General features: G+C 38.9%; 1 protein-coding gene and 1 pseudogene across 1 annotated transcript; one reads left to right on the top strand and one right to left on the bottom strand.

Annotated features, from left to right (window-relative positions):
* Window positions 1-17,048: 17,048 nt before the first annotated feature.
* On the bottom strand, window positions 17,049-17,903 carry LOC129076200 (regulator of nonsense transcripts 3A-like; annotated as a pseudogene).
* A 3,020-nt stretch (window positions 17,904-20,923) lies between these two features.
* On the top strand, window positions 20,924-21,417 carry LOC129076199 (60S ribosomal protein L29-like). Its single transcript, XM_054580390.1, has 2 exons — window positions 20,924-21,171; window positions 21,282-21,417. The coding sequence occupies exons 1-2, from the start codon at window positions 20,924-20,926 to the stop codon at window positions 21,415-21,417; spliced, it is 384 nt and encodes a 127-aa protein (XP_054436365.1).
* The last annotated feature ends 1,790 nt before the right edge of the window (window positions 21,418-23,207 follow it).

Below are 23,207 nucleotides of genomic sequence, written 5' to 3'. Positions count from 1 at the left end.
TTTTTCTGAAACATTGCTATGTGTCTGGCATGGAGCTAAGTTATTTATGTGAATTATATGATCAAATCACTGTGATATTATCTGATATGATGTTATCCTTTATTTTACAGATGAGGAAACTTGGGCTTTAGAAAGGTTGGAATAGTTTACCCCAGGTCATATATCAGGCGACAAAACTAAAACTGGAACCCAGAAATAAGTCTTTCCCAGGCCATACTACCCTATTATTTTCAAAAGAAGACAGTTACTATAGAAAATAATTAACTCCCAAATTTTCCCCAGATGCCTGGCTAGTGAAGGGATATGTTTCATAATCTTTTCCCTAAACCCCTTGAGATCCTTCCTTCTTAGTTTATAAACCCACATTTGAACCAAAGCAGAAATATTTCTCGCTTCTATTTCTTCACACAAGGGATGTTTGGTTTCAACCAAGAGCTAGAGAAATGCTTCCCTGAGCTTTAGTTATCCTACTAGGGCATTTGGAGCAGGTGATCTGTTTAAAGAGAAATTAATAGCTTATGGTCCTGGACAGCTGGTTTGACAGGAATTAAAACCTTACTCTGATCCAAAGAATAAGGATCTTTCATACAAACTCTTCTGCTCAGCTAGCCAAAATCCATAAATCCGTCAAATAAAATTGGCTAAAATGTCTGAAGGGTAAGTTTTCCTATTAAGTGTGTCCTCTTTTCAATACTGCCTTTTAAAAAGCTGGGTTGCTGTGCTATGAATAAACAGCAAAAGGGGGTAAGAATACCACAGGAATAAGTAACCAGTAAGATGTGTAACAAAGAATCATGCTTCTGTCTCACATTCATACGTTACCAAGTACTCTCTTATACTTTATGTTTTGTAGAGATTTTATTTATGTTTAGAGAGAGAGGAAGGGAGAGAGAAAGAGAGGGAGAGAAACATTGTTCGTATGCCTCTCGTACAGGGACTGAACCCACAACCCAAACATGTGCCCTGACCAGAATCAAAATGGCGACTTTTCACTTTGTGGGAAAACACCCAAGAAACTGAGCCACACTGGCCAGGGCTCTCGCACTTTATTTTAATTGATTGTAACAGCAATTCTGTGAAATAGGCAATACATATATTTTCCTAATTTGGTGAGAAAGAAAACTCAAGAGTTAAAGAGAGTCACTCAAACATATATGGTGAAAAGATAAAAAAGACAGGACTAGGACCTAGGAATCTTTTTATCTTGTTCTATCCACATTGAATAGTTCTATACTGATGGTTATTATGCTTACAAGTTTTAAGTCATTATGAAATATCTCTAACAGTTTTATTATCCTTCATTGGTCTTAAAGACCTTGGTGTTAACAATGTCCTTGTTCTTTGATCTTCATGGAAAATTAGTTTATGTCAAAGTGTTAGTATATTATATCTGTGCTGGAATTTCCTGAAACTAATTTTTGAAAATTCAATCGATGGCCATTGTCCTTATAAAAGGTTAGTGTAGCAATAATCTTTAATTAATCTGTAAATGTGATTGGTATACATTTAGAAGGAAGGGGGAAATAACACCTATTGAATATTGACTATATGCTGGATACTTTATGTGCATTATCTCATTTAATGCTCTCAATACCAAAAAAAAGGAAAATATCAAAACTGTTCCACTTTATATTTAAGAAATTCATCTTAGAGATGTTGAAAAAAATCACCAAGGTCCCACAGATATCAAATGATGAAGCTATGACTCAAACTGGTGTAGTCTTTTTTCTTACTCCAAAGTCCATCCAGGTTTTTAACAAATGTGCATACTACTTTCTAGTAGTCAAAGCTAAAAAAAAATTAATAGCTCATTTTGAGTGTTTATTATCTACCAACTACAGGGTTAATGACTTTGCCTTCCTTATCCCATTAATTATTAAAGTCTATGAAATACTAATATTATCCCCATTTTAAAAATGAGAAACTGAAACTAGTGATTTTAAATAATTTAAGTCATGCAGCTAATAAGGGAAGGAACCAGAAAAATAATCATACATCTTTCATATTTTTCTGTGCTGTTTAGACAACACAGCCTTTGAGTGTGAAAAAGTAGTAAAGAGTCACTTTGCAACAATAATTTGAATTGACATGTATGTGCACAAAATCACTTTTTAAAAACTATGGGAAACATTACTTTTTGTTCTTAAGGTTACTGACTGGCTATGGTGGAGAAGGGAGAAGAGCATTTCTGATATGCTAACAAGCCCCTAGTGAAGACAGAGGCTGTTAAATCAGTAAAGTTAAGAACAAAAATGTTCAACTGGAGCAAAGTTTATTAATTTGTTGACTGAGATGACTTTAGACGGTTCATGAACTTGAGTCCTGACATATATAATCTTTTACTTTGTACTTGTTTTGGAAATTTTATGAATGAAAAATTAAAATAGTGATGCAGTGAATTGCTTTGTAATGGCACATGAACTAGGTTATCAAACTATATAAAAGATAAAGTATATTTAGACAGATAGGTATCAGTTGGGATCTCAAATTTACTGCTTCCTAGCTGTGTAAAGGTGGTCAAGATACTTGAACTCTTTGAACCTTAGTCTATTTGTCTTTAAAATGAGACTAACCATACCCATCTCACAGGGTTTTTGTGGGCCTCTAACAGATTTAAAAATGCAAAGCACTTAGTCCAGCATTTAGCACATAGCAATAACTCAATATATATCAGTACCCTTTGCTTTTTCCTTAAGAATCATTATTTAAAATTAATCTCCATATAGGAGGTCCCTCAAAAAATTAAAAATGCAACTGTCTTATGACCCACCAATTCCACTTCTGGATACATATCTGAAGAAACCCAAAACACTAATTTGAAAGAACATATGCACCCCTATGTTCACTGAAGTGTTACAATAGCCAAGATATGGAAGCAACCCAAATGCCCATCAATAGCTGAGTGGATAAAAAAGTTGTGGGAAATATATACAAGGAACATTACTTGGCCATAAAAAAAGAACAAAAGTGTTCCATTTGCTACAAGCATGGAGAGATACAGAGGCTGTTATGCTAAGTGAAATAAGTCAGTCAGAGAAAGACAAACACCATATGATTTCACTTACATGTAGAATCTAAAGAACAATATAAACAAAGAAACAAAACAAACAGACTCATAGATAGAACAGATTGATGGTTACTAGAGAGGAAGCAGGTTATGGGGTGAAAAAGATGAAAGGATTAAGGAGTACAAATTGGAAGTAACAAAATAGTCCCAAGGATGTAAACTACAGCATAGGAAATATAGCCAATAATATTGTAATAATGATATATGGTGACAGGTGGATACTTCAAATAACAAGAAGGACCACTGTGTAAAATATATGATTGTCTAACCACTATGCTGTACACCTGAAACTAATACAAAAATAATAGTGTATGTAAAGCATAATTAAAAATAAAATAAATTTATCTTCAACAGCAAGGATTTTTTAAGATATGAAAAATAAAGATTTTTACATGTATTTATTAGTAGTAGTAGTTTTACATTATTTTACCATTTCTACTTTATTAGGCAGTTGTGGCTACCCTAGATCCTGTGCTTCTTAATAACGTATGCAGAAACTGACTCATACAAACTGGATTATTTTGTGTTTGACTTAGTAATATTTGGACAAAATTATTACTGCATTTTAATTTGTTTACTCTTTTTTTCTTTTCATACTACTTGGCAGTATTGCCTAAATGACACTTAGAAAACTAGAAATACATGGGAAAATAAGTAAGTTATCCAAGCAGACATCCAGAATTGCTTGGCGACTTTACAACTGGCAAATTAACCTTCACACACTCTGATAATAATGCAGAGTTAAAGAAGCAACTCTATGTGCTTTCATGAAGCTGCATGTTCCTAAAATAAAAACTGAAAAAGAACCACACACATACTAATTGTCTTTTTACTTCCAACAATACAGCTATACAGCCCTTCTTCTTGAAGTCCATTTTTGTAAATACTGTGTTGACCAAAAAGCGTCTGGAGATGGGAGGATGGAGAAAGCTTGTATTGTTTATTGAATATCAGAGGACGTTTCCTTCAAGTGACCTAAGTAAGGCATGTGTGAGTGCTATCATAAGAGCCACATTTTAAAGGGGTGAAGTCATCACAAATGCTGCCTGAGAGCATGCTGGTGCCAAAGACTATCCTCAACAGCATTTCCAGATTTGCTTTTTTGAAAATTCAAAGATTTTTTTAGAAAACATAAATCAAGAGTGAACGAAGCAAAGGTTCAGCAGTTCACTTCCATTCATTGCTACCCTTCATCTCGGAACTCAATTACTGAGCCAGTTTCCCGATTGGGGCTAAAAGAAGAGAAAACAGAGGTGGGGGGTGGGGGAGGCAGACAAGGCCAAGAATCCAATAAAGAAATGAGCTGCACAAAGGTATAATCATCAGTAAAACTCAGCAAGAAAAAGCAGGGGAGGAGGAAAATTACTTAAAATCAGAGAAAGTGAAGAAAATTTCACTAAAATTAGTATACAGTAAAAAATTTTAACTTGCATTTTACTGATGAATGCCCTTCAGTCTGGAATTAGAATTCTATAAAGTCAAACAAAGAACCACAGTTAATTCCCTGGGAGACGCCTATTTCAACTTGGATTGGCTTTAACAATAAAAAATCAAATGTGCAAATTCAGAAAGCAGCACACAAATAAAAAACAATACAAAAACCTCTTCTAGGTGAACATGGTAGCTTCATATGAAGAAAAAATGAAAATCTTTTAATGCAATGGCCCTTTACTCCAAAGTTCTACTAATCCTGACCTTTCATGTTTTGTTAAACATCAAACACAGATTAAATGAAAACAAAATCACTGGGCATTGGATTTTAGAGAAAGGCAAGGCTAATTTGGAATGCTTTTGATTGGTTAGAACTATTTAAGTGGATATGGTGCTTAGTAATTATTCAGACAACAAAGTGGTTGTAAGCTTTCTCTCCTATCATGAGGTTGTATGCACACTTTGTTCTTGGGGGGGGGGCGGAAATCTCTCAATATTGAAGAAAACATGTACTTATGTTGGATTCTAGTGGGAGCCCAGCCAATAAAGGCCTGTTCGTTTCTGGGAAAAATGAAAAACTCCCAATGTGGAAAGTACATAAACACATATATAGGCATCATGCCCACTCTCTCTCTTTGCCTGCACCTTTTGTCTCCAAACCTAAGTGATCACACACCATCTTCCTTTCAAAGGCCCCTGTTTGACACTCTTAGGCATTTCAGGTTTCTCCTGGCAAAGCTGATATTTAATATTCTAGATTAAAATCAAAGAATGCTTGAGCTGGAAGCTATATATAAATAGTTCAGCCAGTCAGCTATTTCCCTGTACCATGTGGGCCCCCAAACTCTAATCCTTTAAATGAAAAAGTGACATTAACACAATTAAAATAGCTTGACTGGCAAGAGAAATTTCCTTTTTCTTTTCAGAAAAAAAAATCTATTATGTAAAGTTAGGTTAGATTCTACACAGTATTTGTGCTTCAGCTATGATCTAACCAATTCAGTTTAATGATCATTAATGAAAATATATCATTCTAAACCCTCAAAGGTATTAATGGGTGAATTGAAAGTGCTTATTTATTAATTTGTTCCTCCTCTATTTCTTATGATCCCCTCTATCTCTCAAATGCATATACCTGGAAAAAAGATAGAGAAAAATCAGCAAAGAACTAGATGAAAGAAAATCAGAAAAAGAAATAGATGTTAAGAGAGACTGAAGGTAGGACTAAAAGTTCCACAGAATGAATGACAGTGAAAGAGGTTGAGATGCCTTTAAAATATTCTTTTTTAATTGATTTTTAAAAAATTTTTATTGTTCAAAATCATTTGTCTCCATTTTCTCACCACCACTTTCCCTTGCTCCACCCACCCCATCTGCAACCCTCAATCCTTCCCCACATTGACTTTGTCCATGGGTCCTTTATATATGTTCCTGGATTTGACCCTTCCCCTTCCTGTCCCCCCTTCTTCCCTCTCGTACTGTCAGTTTCTTTTTTCTTTCAATGTTGCTGGTTATGTTTTTCTTGCTTGTTTGTTTTGTTGATTAAGTTTCACTTATATGTGAGATCATATAGTATTTGTCTTCCACTCCCTGGCTTATTTCACTTAGCATAGTGCTCTCCAGTTCCATCCATTCTGTCACAAAGGATAGTAGCCCACCCTTCCTTCCTTCCGTCCCTCTTTCCTTCCTTCCTGTATTCCACTGTGTAAATGTTACCATAGTGTTTTGATCCACTCATTTACTGATGGGCACTTAAGTTGCTTCAGGCACTTAAGTTGCTTCCAGCACTTGGTTATGGTAAATTGTGCTGCTATGAACATTGGGGTGCATAGGTTCTTTTGAATTGATATTTTGGGATTCTTAGGGTATAATTCCAGCAGTGAAATCGCTGGGTCAAAAGACAGTTCCATTTTTACCTTTTGAGGAAAATGCACACTGTTTTCCACAGTGACTGCACCAGTCTGCATTCCCACCGACAGTGTACTAGGCTTCCCTATTCTTCATAACCTCGCCAACACATGCTGTTTATTGATTTGTTTATGATGGTCGTTCTCACTGGTGTGAAGTGGTGTCTCATTGTGGTTTTATTTGCATTTTTCTGATGGCTAGTGAGGCTCAGCATCCATTCATATGTCTCTGGGCCCTGTGTATGTCCTCCTTGGAGAAGTGTCTGTTCAGGTCCTTTGCCCATTTTCAATTGGATTTTTTGACCTCCTGGAGGGGAATCCTGTGCGTTCTTTATACATTTTGGAGATCAAACCTTTGTCTGAGGTATCATTGACAAATATACTTTCTCATACGGTTGGTTCCCTTTTCATTTTGCTGATGTTTCCTGTAGGTGTGCAGAAGGTTCTTATTTTGATGAAGTCCTGTTTGTTTATTCTTTCCTTTATGTCCCTAGCTTTAGGAGACATATCAGTGAAAAAATTGCTGTGTGGGATATCTGAGAGTTTCCTGCCAATGTTCTCCTCTAGGACTTTGATGGTGTTGCAACTTATATTTAAGTCTTTTATCCATCTTGAGTTTATTTTTGTGTCTGGTGTAAGTTGGTGGTCAAATTTCAATTTTTTGCATGTAGCTGTCCAGATCTCACAACACCATTTGTTGAAGAGCCTATTTTTATTCCATTTTATGCTTCTGCCCCTTTTGTCGAATACTAATTGACATAGAGACATGGGTTTATTTCTGGACTCTATATTTTGTTCCATTGATCTATGTGTCTCCTATGCCAGTACCAGACTGCATTGATTACAGTGGCCTTGTAATATAGTTTCATGTCAGTTACTGTAATTTCTCCTATTTTGTTCTTCTTTCTCAAAGTTGCTGCAGCTATTTAGGGTCATTTCTGGTTCTATATAAATTTTTGAAATATTTGTGCTAAAGCTGTGAAATATGTCATTGGTATTTTAATAGAGATTGCGCTGAATCTTTAAATTGCTTTGGGTAGTATGGACATACTGATGATGTTAATTCTTCCAATCCAAGAAGATAGTATATGCTTCCATTTATTTGTGTCTTCCTTAATTTTTTCAGTGCTGTGTACTTTTCTGAGCACAGGTGTTTTACCTTCTTGGTTAAGTTTATACCTAGGTACTTTATTTTGCTTGTTGCTATAGCAAACGTGATTTATTCCTGATTTCTTTTTTTTTAATTTTTTTCAAAATGTTTATTTTTGTCAACTCAGCTTTCAGTATCATTTCCTCCGACAAGCTTTCCTGTACCAAGCACAGTACCAGATCCCCCGCTGACACCTGATAAATATTTTTGAATGACTGATGAAAAATGACTTGATTTTAGAACTGAACAGTTCAGCAAATTCTCAGCATCAGAATTATGCCTGCAAAACAATCATTCTATAATTAGCTATCTTTTTTTTAAAGGAGACAAATGTATGGAAATATAATTAGATATCTTTTTTAAATTAATTAATTTATTTTTTCAAATACATTTGTCTCTGCCAACCCTCCACTACTTTCCCTTGCCCCCTCCCACTCTTCCTCCCTCCCTCCCTCAACTCATCCCCTTCAGTTTTGTCCATGAGAGCTTGCTATATGTTCCTTGACTTGCCGCTTCCCTTCGTTTTCCCCTGCTCCCCGTCCCTCCTTCCCTCTTGTCTCTGTTGGTTTCTGTTCCTTTCAGTGTTGTTGGTCTTATTTTCCTTGCATCTTTGTATTGTTGGTTAGGTTCCACTTATAGGCAAGATCATATGGTATTTGTCTTTCGCCCCCTGACTTATTTCGTTTAGCATAATGCTCTCGAGTTCCATCCATGCTGTCGTGAAGTGTAGTAGTTCTTTTTGACTTTCTGTTGCATAGTATTCCATTGTGTACATGTACCACAATTTTTTTATCCAATCATCTAGTGATGGGCATTTAGGTTGCTTCCAACACTTGGCTATTGTCAATTGTGCTGCTATGAACATCGGGGTGCATAGGTTCTTTTGAATTGGTGTTTTGGGATTCGTAGGGTATAGTCCCAGCAGGGGAATCACTGGATCAAAAGGCAGTTCCATTTTCAGCTTTTTGAGGAAATTCCACACTGCTTTCCACAATGGCTGCACCAGTCTACATTCCCACCTACAGTGTACTAGTGTTCCCTTTTCTCCACAGCCTCACCAGCACTTGTTTGTTGATCTATTTATGATGACCATTCTGACCGGTGTGAGGTAGTATCTCATGGTGGTTTTGCTCTGCATTTCTCTGATGGCTAGTGATGCTGAGCATCCTTTCAAATGTCTCTGGGCCCTCTGTATCTCCTCCTTGGAAAAGCGTTTGCCCAGGTCTTTTGCCCATTTTTTGATTGGATCATTTGTCTTGGAGTGGAGTCGAGTGAGTTCTTTATATATCTTGGAGATCAAACCTCTATCTGATGTATCATTAGCAAATATATTTTCCCATAGAGTTGGCTCACTTTTCATTTTGCTGATGTTTTCTTTAGCCGTGCAGAAGCTGGTTATTTTGATGAGGTCCCACTTGTTTATTCTTTCCTTTATGTCCCTTGCTTTAGGAGACATATCAGTAAAAAAATTGCTGCGTGGGATATCTGAGAGTTTCCTGCGAATGTTCTCCTCTAGGACTTGTATGGTGTAGTGACTTATATTTAAGTCTTTCACCCATCCTGAGTTTATTTTTGTGTATAGTGTCAGCTGATGATCCAATTTCATTTTTTTGCCTGTAGCTGTCCAGCGCTCCCAACACAATTTGTTGAAGAGGCTATTATTGCTCCATTTTATGCTTCTGCCCCTTTTGTCAAATATTAGATGCCCATACAGACCTGGGCTTATTTCTGGGCTATGTATTCTGTTCCACTGGTCAATGGGTCTGTTCTTGTGCCAGTACCAGATTGTTTTGAGTATAGTGGCTTTGTAGTATAATTTGATGTCTGGTCTTGTGATCCCTCCTACTTTGTTTTTCTTTCTCAAAATTGCTGCAGCTATTTGGGGTCGTTTATGGTTCCATATAAATTTCTGAAATGTCTGTTCTATTTCTGTGAAATATATCTTTGGTATCTTAATAGGGATTGCGTTGAACCTATAAATTCCTTTGGGTAGTATGGACATTTTGATGATATTAATTCTTCCAATTCATGAGCACAGTATATGCTTCCATTTATTTCTGTCTTCCTTCATTTCTTTCTTCAATGTTGTATAGTTTTCTACATACACCTCTTTTACCTCTTTGGTTAAATTTATTCCTAGGTACTTTATTTTTCTTCTTGCTATATCGAGTGATATTTTTTTCTGATTTCTTCTTCTTCTATTGCATTGCTGGTGTACAAAAATGCCTTTGATTTCTGAATGTTGACTTTGTATCCTGCTGTTTTGCCAAATTCACTTACTAGGTTGAAGAGGTTTTTGGTAGAATGTACAGGGATTTCTATGTACACTATCATGTCATCTGTAAAGAATGATAGTTTTACTTCCTCCTTACCTATTTGGAGGCCTTTCATTTCTTTTTCTTGCCTGACCACTGTGGCTAAGATTTCCAATACGATGTTGAAAACAAGTGGTGAAAGTGGACATCCTTGTCGTGTTCCCGATCGTAGTGGGAAAGCTTTTAGTTTTTGCCCGTTGAGTATGATGTTGGCTGTAGCTTTTTCATATATGGCCTTTATTACGTTGAGGAATGCCCCATTTATTCCCATTTTGCTGAGTGCTTTGATGATAAATAGGTGCTGTACCTTAATGAATGCTTTTTCTGTGTCTATCGAGATGATCATGTGGTTTTTGTCTTTTCTTTTATTTTTGTAATGTATTACGTTTATTGACTTGCGTGTATTGAACCATCCCTGCATCCTTCGAATGAATCCCACTTGATCATGGTGGATAATCTTTTGAATGTATTGCTGGATGCGGTTTGCCAATATTTTGTTGAGGATTTTAGCATCTATGTTCATCAGCGAAATTGGCCTGTAGTTTTCTTTCTTTGTAGGATCTTTATCTGGTTTTGGGATTAGGGTGATGCTGGCCTCATAAAAAGCATATGGAAGTCTTCCCTCCTCTTGGATTTTTTGGAATAGTCTGAGAAGGACAGGGGTTAGCTCTTCATTAAATGTTCTGTAAAATTCTCCTGTGAAACCGTCCGGCCCTGGGCTCTTGTGTGCCGGGAGTTTAGTGATTACTGCTTCAATTTCCCCAGCTGTGACCGATCTGTTCAAGCTTTCTATTTCTTCCTCCTTCACTGTTGGAAGAGTATACTTTTCTAAAAATTTGTCCATTTCATCCAGGATTTCAAATTTCTTGGCTTATAATTGTTCATAGTAACTTCTGACGATCCTTTGTATTTCAGTGGTGTAAGTTGTTATTTCTCCTCTTTCTTTTCTGATATTATTAATTTGGGTCCTCTCCCTTTTTTTCTTGATGGGTCTGCTTAAAGGTTTGTCAATTTTATTTATCTTTTCAAAGAACCATCTCCTGGCTTGGTTGAGCCTTTGAATTATTCTTTTGGTCTCTATGTCATTCAGTTGTGCTCTAATCTTGACTATTTCCTTCCTTCTCCTTGCTCTGGGATTTATTTGTTGTTGTTTCTCCAGTTCTTAAAGTTGTAGCTTTAGGTCTTTTATTTGAAATGTTTCCATCTTTTTTAGGTAAGCCTGTATTGCTATGAACTTCCCTCTCAGGACTGCCTTTGCTGTGTCCCAAAGGTTTTGGACTGTTGTCTGTTCATTTTCATTTGTTTCCAGAAATTTCTTAATTTCTTTTCTTATCTCATTATTGACCCATTCATTGTTTAATAGTGTGCTGTTCAGTCTCCATGAGTTTGCAAGTTTTTGAAGTTTCTCTTTGAGGTTGATTTCGAGTTTCAAGGCCTTGTGGTCTGAGAAAAAGTTTGGTATTATTTCAATTCTCCTAAATTTGCTGAGGTGTCCTATCATGTGGTCTATCTTTGAAAAACTGCCATGAGCATTTGAAAAGAATGTGTATTTTTCTTCTTTGGAATGTAAGGTTCTATATATGTCAGTTAAGTCTCTTTGATTCAGTGTGTCATTCAGCGCCACAGTATGTTTATTAATGTTTTGTTTGGAAGATCTGTCCATTTTTGACAGTGGGGTGTTGAAATCCCCTACTATCAGTGTGTTGCTGTCTATATCTTTTTTGAAGTCATCCAACAATTTCCTTATAAACTTGGGGGCACCTATATTGGGAGCATATAAGTTTACAATGTTGATGTCTTCTTGATAGATTCTTCTTTTAAGTATGATAAAGTGCCCCTCTGGGTCTCTTTTTATGGCCTTTGTTTTGAAATCTACTTTGTCTGATACAGGTAAGGCAACCCCGGCCTGTTTCTCATTCCCATTTGCTTGGAATATTATTTTCCATCCCTTTACTTTCAAACTGTGTAGGTCTTTTGCTCTGAGGTGGGTCTCTTGTAGGCAGCATATGTGTGGGTCATGTTTTCTTATCCATTCAGCTACCCTGTGTCTTTTGATTGGGGCATTTAGTCCATTCACATTGAGAGATATTACTGATAGAAACTTACTCATCTTTTCTCTTTGTACCTGTGTTCCTCTCTCTCTCATTCTTTTCCTTCATCTTCTTAAACCAGACCCCTTAGCATATCTTGGAGGGCTGGTTTGGTAGAGATATTTTAATTTAAAGCCTAGCTGGGTAGAGCAGCCTTGGCTGTAGGCCCTTACTTTTGATGACTTGGAATACTTGTTGCCATTCCCTTCTGGCTTGTAGTGTTTCTGTTGAGAAGTCAGCTCCTAGGTGTATCAGGGCCCACTTGTATGTTACTTTCTCCTTCTCCCTTGCTGCCTTGAGGATTCTCTCTTTGACTTTGACATTTACCATTTTAATGATGATGTGTCTTGGAGTGGACCTCCTTGAGTCCCTCTTGAGTGGGCTCCTCTGTGCCTCCTGGATCCATGAGAGCCTTTCTCTCCTCAAATTAAGGAAATTTTCCATCATTACTTTTTCGAGGAGGTTCTCTATCCCTTGCTCCTCTTCTTCTCCTTCTGGTATCCCTATTATACAGGTATTATTGCGTTTCAGGTTGTCCTGCATTTCCCTAAATACCTCTTCATTCTTTTTGAGTCGTTTTTCCATTTCTTCTTCGTTCTGGGAGCTTCTTTCTACCTTATCCTCCATCTCACTGATTCGGTCCTCGGCTTCATCCTGCCTGCTTTGGATTCCTGCTCCTGTGTTCTTCAATTCAGAAATGGTATTTTTCATATCCTCTTGTGTCTTCTTGATAGTTCCTATGTCCTTTTCCAGGCTGATACAGTTTGCTGTAAGATCCTGATAGTTTCTCTGCAGTTTCTCATAGTTCTCTTTGAGCTGGCTGAGCTCATTGAGCTTCCTTAGAACCATTGTTTTGAATTCAATATCTGATAGTTCTCTTGCCTCTATTTCATTGAGCTCTCTCTGTGGGGAGTCCCCTTTTCCACTCATTTGGGGGCAACTTCTTTTTCTTTCCATTTTTGTGAGAGTCTGTTAAGTATTTTTGTCCTTTACTTTTCTTTCTGGTCCTGCCTCTGATGATGTCCGTTGTTGACCCTATAGAACCTTGGGTTGTTTGTTTGAGACTTCCAGGAGTCTACTGTCTGACTCCTGCTCGGGGCTGCTCTGTGACCCCTTCGGTCAGGGCTGGGCTATGTTTTGGCATCTCTCTGCACTCTCACACCGGCTCATTGAGCGCGCTTGCAGCGCCGCAGGATCCCCCACCTGCCTGGGCTCCCATGTGCTTTCCCCAGACCAGGGGGCTTATTCGCGACCTCGCGTACTCATCTGGCCCCTCTGGCGGGCGAGCTCCCCGGCACTGGTCAGGTTAGGGACTTCTATTGTGTGTTTTCCCCACTTTTGGCTCTTTGGGTGTGTTCCTTGCCTTCGCCAAATGGGGACTACGGAAATGGGAGGAAGTCAGCTCCAGGACTCTCCAGGTAATCCTGTCTCCGGTCTCTCCTCCAGGGAGTCTGGGCAGCTCTACTAATTTTGTGGGCCGCCCCGCAATCCCGGGCGGGTGAATCAATTTATGCCTGCCCTTGCCACTCTATGCACTCCCTCACAGGCCGAATTGGTGCGAATCTGTGGGACGCCTTGCCGGCCGGTGCAAACGTTCACCAGCCCGCATGGGCCACACACACGCTCGCCTACCCTCGCCAGTCAGTCGGCGAAAGTGTGCGCGCTTGCACTGGGTGTTTTTGGGATGTCTATGTGTGCTTTTCAGCTTTTGGCTCTTTGGGGCTGTGGCCTCTTCCCGCGCAATGGAGACTACAACAAGGAGAAGGAGTCGGGACACCCAGGTTCCTCCTCCCGTTCTTTCCCCAATGCCTCGGTTTCTAGTCTCTCCTCAGGGGCCTCCGGGCAGTTCCCTGACCCCTTTGGCCAAGGACCCACCCCCTGTGCAGACTGCGTTTCAATCGCAGGCCATCTGGTTCATGCGTGCCCCACTTCTGCCTCTTTGAGGGCGCGCCTTTCCAGCCCACAATGGAGACTACAGAAACGGGAGGGAGTCAGGACTCCCTGGTTCCTCCTCCCGTTCTTTCCCCAACGCCTCCGTCTCCAGTCTCTCCTCAAGGCTCTCCCAGCCAGTCTGCACTCAGCCCCGCAGCTCACACGCGTACAAGCTGTGTGCAGAGAGCACAAAAGGCAGGTTAATTGTTTCTCTTATGCCTGAGCGAGATGGTAGCTGCAGGGTGGGAGGAGCGTCATCACTGGGGCTTCACCGGCTGCCGAGTCAGTTCTCTTCACAAAGTTTTCCTCACCAGTCTTTTCACAGGCACCAGTCCACCCTGCTGCTGCCTCTACCCAGAGATCAAAGGTGGCTGCCACTGCAATTTTTGCGTTGGCCCTTTCAATGTCTCTTTGCATCCCCAGCCACCTGTCTCTGGCAGAGAGTGCCCCTAAGCTTTTCGAGGTTGCGGTTTGTCTGTATTTTCTTGGTTTTAGCTACTGTAGTTTAGGGGTCCCTGTTTAGGATTCAGACCCCGTTCTTCTCGGGGGGACGCTAACTGGCCGTTTCAATGTCCCTTTGGTGCTAGTGCCCATGGGCACCCATCCCACCCTCTCGAGCCTCCACCGCACTTCTCACCCGTTGGGATGTGTGAGAGTCGAATCCACTGTCTGCAGCACCAAGGCTCCTCTCCCATTATCGTTCCATTGTTTTCCAAGTGATTACTCCACTGTTTAGTCGCAACTCCAGTTTGGTCTTGAGAGGAGGTCAGCGTGACTTCCATTCACTCCTCCACCATCTTCTCTCCTCCAGCCTGATTTTATTTATTTTTTTAAAGTCAAAGATAATTAGAAAATATTTAAAAAATTTTAAACCCTTATAAATTCTCAGCAGTTAAGCCAACATGACACCAGCACAGAAATAATCACGTAGATCAATGAAATATAATGTGCGTTTTAGAGATAAATGTATATATCTGTCTAACAATAAATGATTAAGTTGATATTTCAAGTCAATGGGTAAAATAAGGTTTATTCAACAAATAAGGTGCATGGACCACTATTATTTGAAATAAAACAAATATAGAGCCTGATTTCACACATTATACAAGAAATATTCAGGTCAGTTAAAAATCAATATGTAGAATCTGAGGAGTTTTAGAAGAAAACAGAACTAATATTTTTCATGACCTGAAGTAAAATATTCAACCCCAGAAGCTATAAAGTAAATATTGATAATATGAGTATATTAAACATTTAACTATATAGTAATATACATATAAAAAAGTGAAAGGACCAGGAATAGAATAGAAAAGTATTTGCAACACATCTAAAACATGATTAATAGGAGGTGTTTTTTGTTTGTTTTTTTAAGGAAAAAATTCTACAAACCTTTAATTAATAAATGGATAAAGAACACCAAAAAGTTATTTACAGTTTTTTTTTAAATAATAGAAATAGGCAATAAATATACAAAAACAGGGTTAGTTTCAACAAATAGTAAAGGAACAATTAAAATAACATCATTGTCACAATCAGATTAATGAGTATGAAAAATATTGTTAATATCAAGTATTGGCAACTGTGAAAGGAACTAAGTATTCATAGAAATTTTTTCTTCATTTTAAAGCAGTCCCTTTAGCATATATTGCAGTGCTGGTTTGGGGGAGGTGTATTCTTTTAGCCTTCTGTTCTCTGGGAAACTCCTTATTCAGCCTTCTGTTTTAACGGAGAGCCTTGCTGAGTAGAGCAGTCTTGGTTCCAGGCCTTTGCTTTTCATGACTTGGAATATTTCTTCCCACTCCCTTCTGGCTTGCAGTGTTTCTGTTGAGAAGTCAGTTGCTAGCCATATCTGGTCCCCCTTATATGTTACTACCTCTTTCTCCCTTGCTGCCTTTAGGATTCTCTGATTGTCTTTGATATTTGCCATTTTAACGATGATGTGTCTTGGAGTGGGACTCATTGGGTTCCTCTTGAATGGGACCCTCTGTGCTTCCTGGACTTGTGTGACTTTTTCTCTCCTCCAGTTAGGGAAGTTTTCCATCATTACTTTTTCATACAAGTTCTCTATCCCTTGCTCCTCTTCATCTCCTTCTGGTATCCCTATTATATGGGTATTATTACGTTTCTGGTTGTCCTGCATTTCCTTAAATGCCTCTATATTCTTTTTGAGTCTTTTTTCATTTTCTTGCTCTTTCTGGGAGCTTTTTTTACCTTGTCCTCCAGCTTGCTGATTTGATCCTCGGCTTCGTCTAGCCTGCTTTTGATTCCTTCTACTGTGTTCTTCAATTCAGAAGTTCTATGCTTCCTTTCTTCTTTCATCTTATTGATAGTTTCTATGTCCTTTTTCATGCTGATATAGTTTGCAGTAAGTTTCTCATAGTTTCACTGTCGCTTTGGTAATTCTCTCTGAGCTCACTGTGCTCATGGAGCTTCCTTGGAACCATTGTTTTGAACTTAGTATCTGACAGTTTACTTGCCTCTATTTCATTTAGTTCTCTTTGTGGGGATTCCTTTTTTCCCTTCCATTAGAGGGTGTTTCTTTGTTTTCCCATTATTTGTGAGACTCTTCTCTTTTGCTACTGCTTCTTGAATTGATCGGTCTTGATTTCCTGACTTTGTGGTGTGAACTTCTGTAGTAGGAGACTGCTGTTTTTTCTTTCTGGAGACTGCTGTTTTTTCTTTCTCGATCTGCCTGTGACAGTGTCAGATGTTGACTTTGTCTGACCTTAGGCAGTCTGTTCAAGACTTCCAGGAATCTGCTTTCTGTGGCTGCCTCCTTCAGGTGTCAATCTATTCACTCTGAACTCAGCAGTCTGGCCTAGATACCACCCTGCCTGACCCGGTCCCTCCTGGTGGCAGGGTATTAGATCCCATGCTGCTGCCATTCAGGAGAGTGGTCTGCCTGAGCCAGATGGCTGCTGCCATATCGGGGAGGAAACAGCCTCGGGATCCTGCTGGCTAGTCTCTCTGTTCTCTCCCCATAGCCTCCATCTCTAGTCTCTCTTTAAGTGTCTCTAAACCACTCTGCGCCCCCTTTAACCAGGTATCTATTATCTGTGACTCTAAGTCTTACTTAAAATTATGGTTGAAATTGTATGTTACGGGTTTCAGTGATTCTTCCTGAGAAACTTTCAAAGTTGTTGACAAAAGTGCTTTTCAAAATGTTAAAGCATTAGACACTGAGTGAGATACACTCTTTGTCTTAATCCTTACTTCTTTCTTAGCAATTTTGTTTGTCTATTTCTTTTCTCTTACACTTTTTTTCATTTGTCTTTCTTTTTTCTTCTTCCCATATGCAATTATTTTGCAACTCCCTTCACCTTTGCTCTTCTCACTTCTCTACTCAAATTCTTGCTTTTCTAATTTTCTATTTTTAATGTATTCCAAAAGAGGTGTGGTTCTTAGAGCAATAAGTTCTCTTGTCTTTACCTCTATGTCTCCCAGAAGAGTTTCAGGATTGGCACTAGTTTTCTCTTCCTCCACAAACTAAGTTTCTGAAAACTTCTTATATTCTGGATCATTGTCAATACTTCCAGTTTTGGCATCTTTTTTTTTTAGCTTCTTTTTGGTTATCTTCTGGAATGGAACAAACTCTACCATTGCTGGATACTCTAGGCCTTTGTTTTCAATCAAGATATATCTATCAAAACAATCTCTAAAAAAAAGAATGTCACCAGGATTTCTAAAATTAACACATGCTCTTGAGTGGAAATGAGGATAAAGACTGAGATTCGCAGTAAAGAACTCTAAGTAATCATGTGTAGGTTGCAGGTACAGGTGGTCTTCCAGCTGCTCCTTTGTGAGGCTGGGAGGAAGGCACTGTATAACCACCTTGCTCAGGACAATCCTCTTATCCTTGTGAGATTTTCCTGCATTGCCCCCACAGCTGGAGGACAAGGCTGGTGATGCCCCTGCTGCTCTCCATGGAGACTCCTGGCGGAACCGAACTTACACAGCTGACATCTTCTTCCTCCTGCTCTCGCCCCATATAGCCTGAGGTCCTATTTTCATTGTTGACTATCAGCTAAGGGTTGTTCTCAGAAGTTGGTCTTCCTCCATATTTAAAGGCAGCAATGGTGGTTGGAGTCATTCTCATACTTCAAATCTCTCTGACCTCCCCTCTGCCTTCCTCTTGTTTTAAATCACTTTACTGAGCTATGATTAACACAAATTTAATGTATACAATTCAATGAGTTTGGGGATAAGTATAAATTCATGAACTCATCAAAGTTATAGGTATATCATCACCTCCCAAAGTTTCCTCCAGATCTCCCTATTTTAAGGTCAGCTGATTAGCAACTTAGTTACATCTGCAGAGTCCCTACACAGCATAAGTGTTTGGTTAAATAACCAGGGTATGGGAATCTTGAGGAAATACTTAACATTTTCCCTGCCATAGGTGATTTTTCCCAAGGTTAAACAACTGATTAAGTGGTGGACCTGGGATTAGAAGGCAAGTTTTCTGGATCCAAAATAGTTAATGTGTAACTCCTAATTCTTTTCTTCTCTTAGTTAATTAATTTTTTAAAAAGCTGGCCCTGACCAGTGTGGCTCAATTGGTTGAGTGTCAGCCCACCAAGTTAAAGGTTCAATTCCCAGTCAGGACTTGGATTGTGTTCTAGTTCCCAGTAGGGGTGTGTAGAAGAGGCAACAAATCGATGTTTCTCTCACATCAATGTTTCTCTCCCTCTCTTTCTCCCTCCCTTCCTCTCTCTCTAGGAATAGATAATGTTTTTTAAAAAGGTGCATGACATTTCAAGAATGGATACAAGGGGGACAAAAGTAGGTTTACAGTTGTGAGTACATGAAACATAGTTTATACTTGTATTATTATTTATTAATTATTGTATTATTTTCAATAATTTCCTACTTTTGCCATATATTATATATAGAGAAAGAGCAGAGGGACAGGGCCAAAGATGTTAGGAACACCTTGCAGAAGGCTCTGAGGAAAATAAGTTAAATAGATACTTGTTCTTTTACTCAGCTGTATACCACATACAGGAGCCACACCCCTAGGCCATCACCCCAAAGTGTGTTGTTAAAACCAGCACAATTTTAGAATAAAAAAAAAAGCCAAACTCATAGAAAGAGAGAGTAGAATTACCAGAGAGTAGGTTACCAGGGGTGAGGTTTGGGGGAAATGGGGAGATATTGGTCAAAGGATACAAACTTCCTATTAAAAAATGAGTAAGTTATGAGGATCTAACATACAGCATGGTGATTATAGTTAATAATACTGTACTGTATTATATACTTGAGAATTGCGGAGAGAATAGATCTTAAATATTCTAACCACAGAAAAAGAAGTGGTAATTATGTGAAGTAAAAGGTGTTAGCTAACACTATGTTGATAATCATTTTGCAACAAAGAAGTATATCAATTCAACACATCTACACCTTAAATTTACACAATGTTATATGTCAATTATATCACAATAAAACTGGAGTGGGGAGAGAAAAAATTCTGAATATTCTTGGCATTTACACTTCTGGAGAAAATTTAGAGTCAGTTTACTAATTTTCAATTTAAAAAAACCCAAGATAATCATAATACTCTACAAGTCATCACCATGAAAACTTTAAAAATAAAATCATTCTAATTCACTTATCTATACATGTGTATCGCTTTAGTCAGCCATGTTCATGTCCTTGCAGTCTCCCAAACAACCGCATATGACTATGTCAGCACCCGGGACTAGCATGGTGTCACTGTTGCATTTCCTTTTGCTCTTGGACTGCAGGAACTGTTTGTGGTGATGAGGAGTCCTTCCTGGCTCCATCTGGTTTGGGGGAAAAGCTTGTCACCTTTGATCAGATTAATATTTCATCAAGTGCTAAGTATTTGCGGGGTATGCTTTGGGTTAGCCTTTTGGCCTCTGCTTTGGGATATATTGGAATCTGATTCAAGCCTGTAGATGGTGAACAAAGGGCAAGGTAGAGGCAAACAAATACCACAGGAAAATAGTCAAGCAGCAGAGGTGGGAAATGAGGATAAGCTTAGAGAAATTGGAGGATTTTTCTCTTGTTTTGGCATGAAAAGCAATTAAAACACCTCAGTAAATTCAGCCTCTTTCTTTGTTTCCTCTATACCACTTCCAGCCCTCCTCTCACAACACAGTCACATGTACACATACACATACACTCATTCACAGATATGTGCACACAAGACTAAGCTCATTGAAAGTAAGAAAATGGAGGAATTCCAAACTAAAAGGTTGTTGAAGACTTTTTGAGGGACCCTAAGACAAGCCCTAAATGCAGCCCAGTAGGCAATGGAACCTAGACCAGTCCCTCTCATCCAGGAGAAATGACTGAGTGCCACAGGGTCTCTGTTTTGAGGTCAAAGTCTGTGCATGACCATAACCCTGCTGACTTCAATATAGCCATGTGCTCAGACCTATAAATGCTTTATTTCCCTAAGAAATTCCATCAGTTAAAAAGCCAAATACTTGGCCCTTATTAGATCCAGACCTTCATCTATGTTTTCAAGGACCTGTCAACACTTTTGGGTTTAATTTGCTAAGACTTGGTCTGACTTCAAATAGAAATAAAAGAGATATAAATATAGGAAACAGTTAATTTATTTACATTCTGTTTCTGTTCATAGGGTGTATGGGGATAACTACATAGCACAATTTCTTAAAACTATTGATTATCTAGGGGAAGTGATTCAGAATTATAGTTCCTTTTCTCATCTCTAGGAAACTTAAAGAACAGGGTAATTCAACCAGTGTTTACTGAGTGACTTGTACAGTGCCCTCTTATCTATTATAGTGTCTCAAAAGTAAGTGCTGAGTTGTTTAAATCAATCTGCTATTAGTTAATTTTATCAGTCAAAAAGACAGATGATTTAAATATGTCTTTATTTACCTGGTTGGTGTCTAAAGGGTTTGGGAAGAATCAAGATTCAGTCTTAGAAGTAAATATATCTGGCAATCAGGGTTCTGGAGTGAAAAAACAGAGCTCAGGGAAGATTAAGAAATAAATGAAGCACTCTTTTTCTCCAGGTCCCAGGCACTTTGGGAGCCATGGGCTTGGGTACAAATATGGCCAAGTCCAAGAACCATGCACAACCAGTCCCAAAAAGGCACAGAAACAGCATCAAGAAACCCCAGTCACAAAGACACGAATCTCTTAAGGGGGTAGACCCCAACTTCCTGAGGAACATACACTTTGCCAAGAAGCACAGCAAGAAGAGCTCAAAGAAGATGCAGGCCAACAATGCCAAGACCATGAACGCATGTGCTATGGCCATCAAGGACATCATAAAGCCCAAGTAGGTCAAGCCCAAGATTCCAAAGGGCAGCAGCTACAAATACAAGTTCAGTCAACTTGCCTACACTGCTCACCCCAAGCTTTGGAAACATGCTTGTGCTGCATCACCAGGGGTCTTGGGCTCTGCTGGCCAAAGGCCAAGGCCAAGGCTCGAACAAAGCCCCAGGCTGCTGATGCAGCTCAGACTCAGGCTCGGGCTCAGAATCAGGCTCCCAAAGGTGTGCGGGTCCCCACAAAGTCTCCATAGTAGAGGTCTCTGTCTGCAGACAAGGACAGAAGGACTGGTATGACCCCTGGGCTGCTGTCTGCATGGAGCTGGTGTCCTCCTAGGGTATTTGCACATATAAAGCTGAGGCAAGATCTGTCAAAAAAATTTAAAAAAAGAAATAGGTGAAGCTTGCTTTACTTCCTTTGATTATCTAGTATTAGTTTTAAACTTCTTCCCCCCTCCATTTAGTGCACAAAGAACAACATCAACACACTCTTTTCTCTGTGAAGTTGGATGGATGGGGCAAGAACAAAAAAGGTAAGCCATGAAAATTAAAGCTCAGTAGGATTGATTCATAGTAGGTGATCCTGGCCTCCTTGGAAAAGGTTTTCTTTGGGATAAGGTTTGTAGTGTGTCATAGATAAGTGTCACTAGAATTTCATCAAAAAGACTTGAGTCTTCCTCAAGGTCCATCAAGGAAATAGAGTGACTGAAATGTGACAACTGTGGAAACACTGTAATCCATTCAAGTATTTTGGAATTTCCCTGGCATGACATGAGATTGTGGTGAAAAATATGAAGAGGGAATGGTAATTTAAAAACTAGGAATGAAAGAAGGGGGAATGAGAATAAAAATATGGGAATAATTTCTAGTTTTTGGAGAAAAGTGGGACACAGCCCATTCTATGAATGAGTCATTGAGTAAAAATAGCCCCACAGTAGAGAAGGATATTTGTCTAGCTATGTTTATTTGATGAAGATTAAACTATAGCATTTAAGAATGTCCCCTTCCTTTGCTCAAACTCTGTGCTCATTAAACAATCTTTCCATGTGTAATTTGGTTCTCTAAATGACTTGTCCATCCAGAGGAAATTCCCTGAGCAAATAACAAATGTGCATTATTCCACTAGATACAGCTGTAAATTAATAAATGACTTCCTGGTTTATATGTCAGTCTTTTGAAAGTGCAAAACAGTCCCACAGGACTTGACTACTTTGCATGTACCAAATAGACTGAGTTTTTGGATCTACAAAGCTAAGGATTTTACCCTGAACCATGAGGAATTTGCAATCAGCCTGCCTATTGAACTTTGATAACTTTGACATATTGGGTATTCCTATTGTTACTCTCTAGTTCCCACATGGCCTACAGGTCAAATTTATTCACACCAGAAATAAATATGCAAAAAAAAAGCCCAAGAAAGTGGAAGGGGAAAATATTACAGATTGAGAAAAGCCTTTAATATCGTAAGACATAAATTTGGGAAAGATACCCAAGTTCTTACTCTGAAGTTTCTCATTTGAAAATGAAGTTAATAATCCCTTATCTGGAAGATTAAATGAGACTATATATAAAATGCAGAGTGTCCAATAAATTGTGTTACTGCCATCCCAAATGGAATTTACATTTTAAACATACCTTAAACTTACTCAAAAGGCACAAACGTTGTGAGGAGTCATTTTAGATCCCACAACATGTTCATGTCCTTGCAGTCTCCCAAACAACAGCATATCACTATGTTGGCACCCGGGACTAGCATGGTGTCACTGTTGCATTTCATTTTGCTCTTGGACTGCAGGAACTATTTGTGGTGATGAGGAGTCCTCCCTGGCTCCATCTGGTTTGGGGGAAAAGCTTGTCACCTTTGATCAGATTAATATTTCATCAAGTGCTAAGTATTTGTGGGATATGCCAGGGAGCAAAGTGACAAAAGAATTTGGGAGATCCAGGCCCCATCAGGATCTTTGGAAATCACACTGCACTGGCCCCCAAAACTAGGTCTTCTAGTTCTCCCATAAACCTACTTAGGGAGGATAAAGTAATTAGG

The sequence above is a fragment of the Pteronotus mesoamericanus genome, unplaced genomic scaffold, assembly GCF_021234165.1.
Source record: "Pteronotus mesoamericanus isolate MK-2021 breed Mesoamerican mustached bat unplaced genomic scaffold, CSHL_Meso_final contig_58, whole genome shotgun sequence".
In the NCBI taxonomy this organism is placed as follows: Eukaryota; Metazoa; Chordata; class Mammalia; order Chiroptera; family Mormoopidae; genus Pteronotus; species Pteronotus mesoamericanus.
Note: the sequence above shows the minus strand (reverse complement) of the source record. Positions and strands in the feature narration are given on the sequence as shown.

Bases quoted from the DNA above. Each gene is read 5' to 3' on its own strand.
- LOC129076199 (XM_054580390.1), top strand. From the start codon at position 20,924: ATGGGCTTGGGTACAAATATGGCCAAGTCCAAGAACCATGCACAACCA. The intron at 21,172-21,281 runs GTAGGTCAAGCC...CTGCATCACCAG, and splicing joins AAGGACATCATAAAGCCCAA to GGGTCTTGGGCTCTGCTGGC.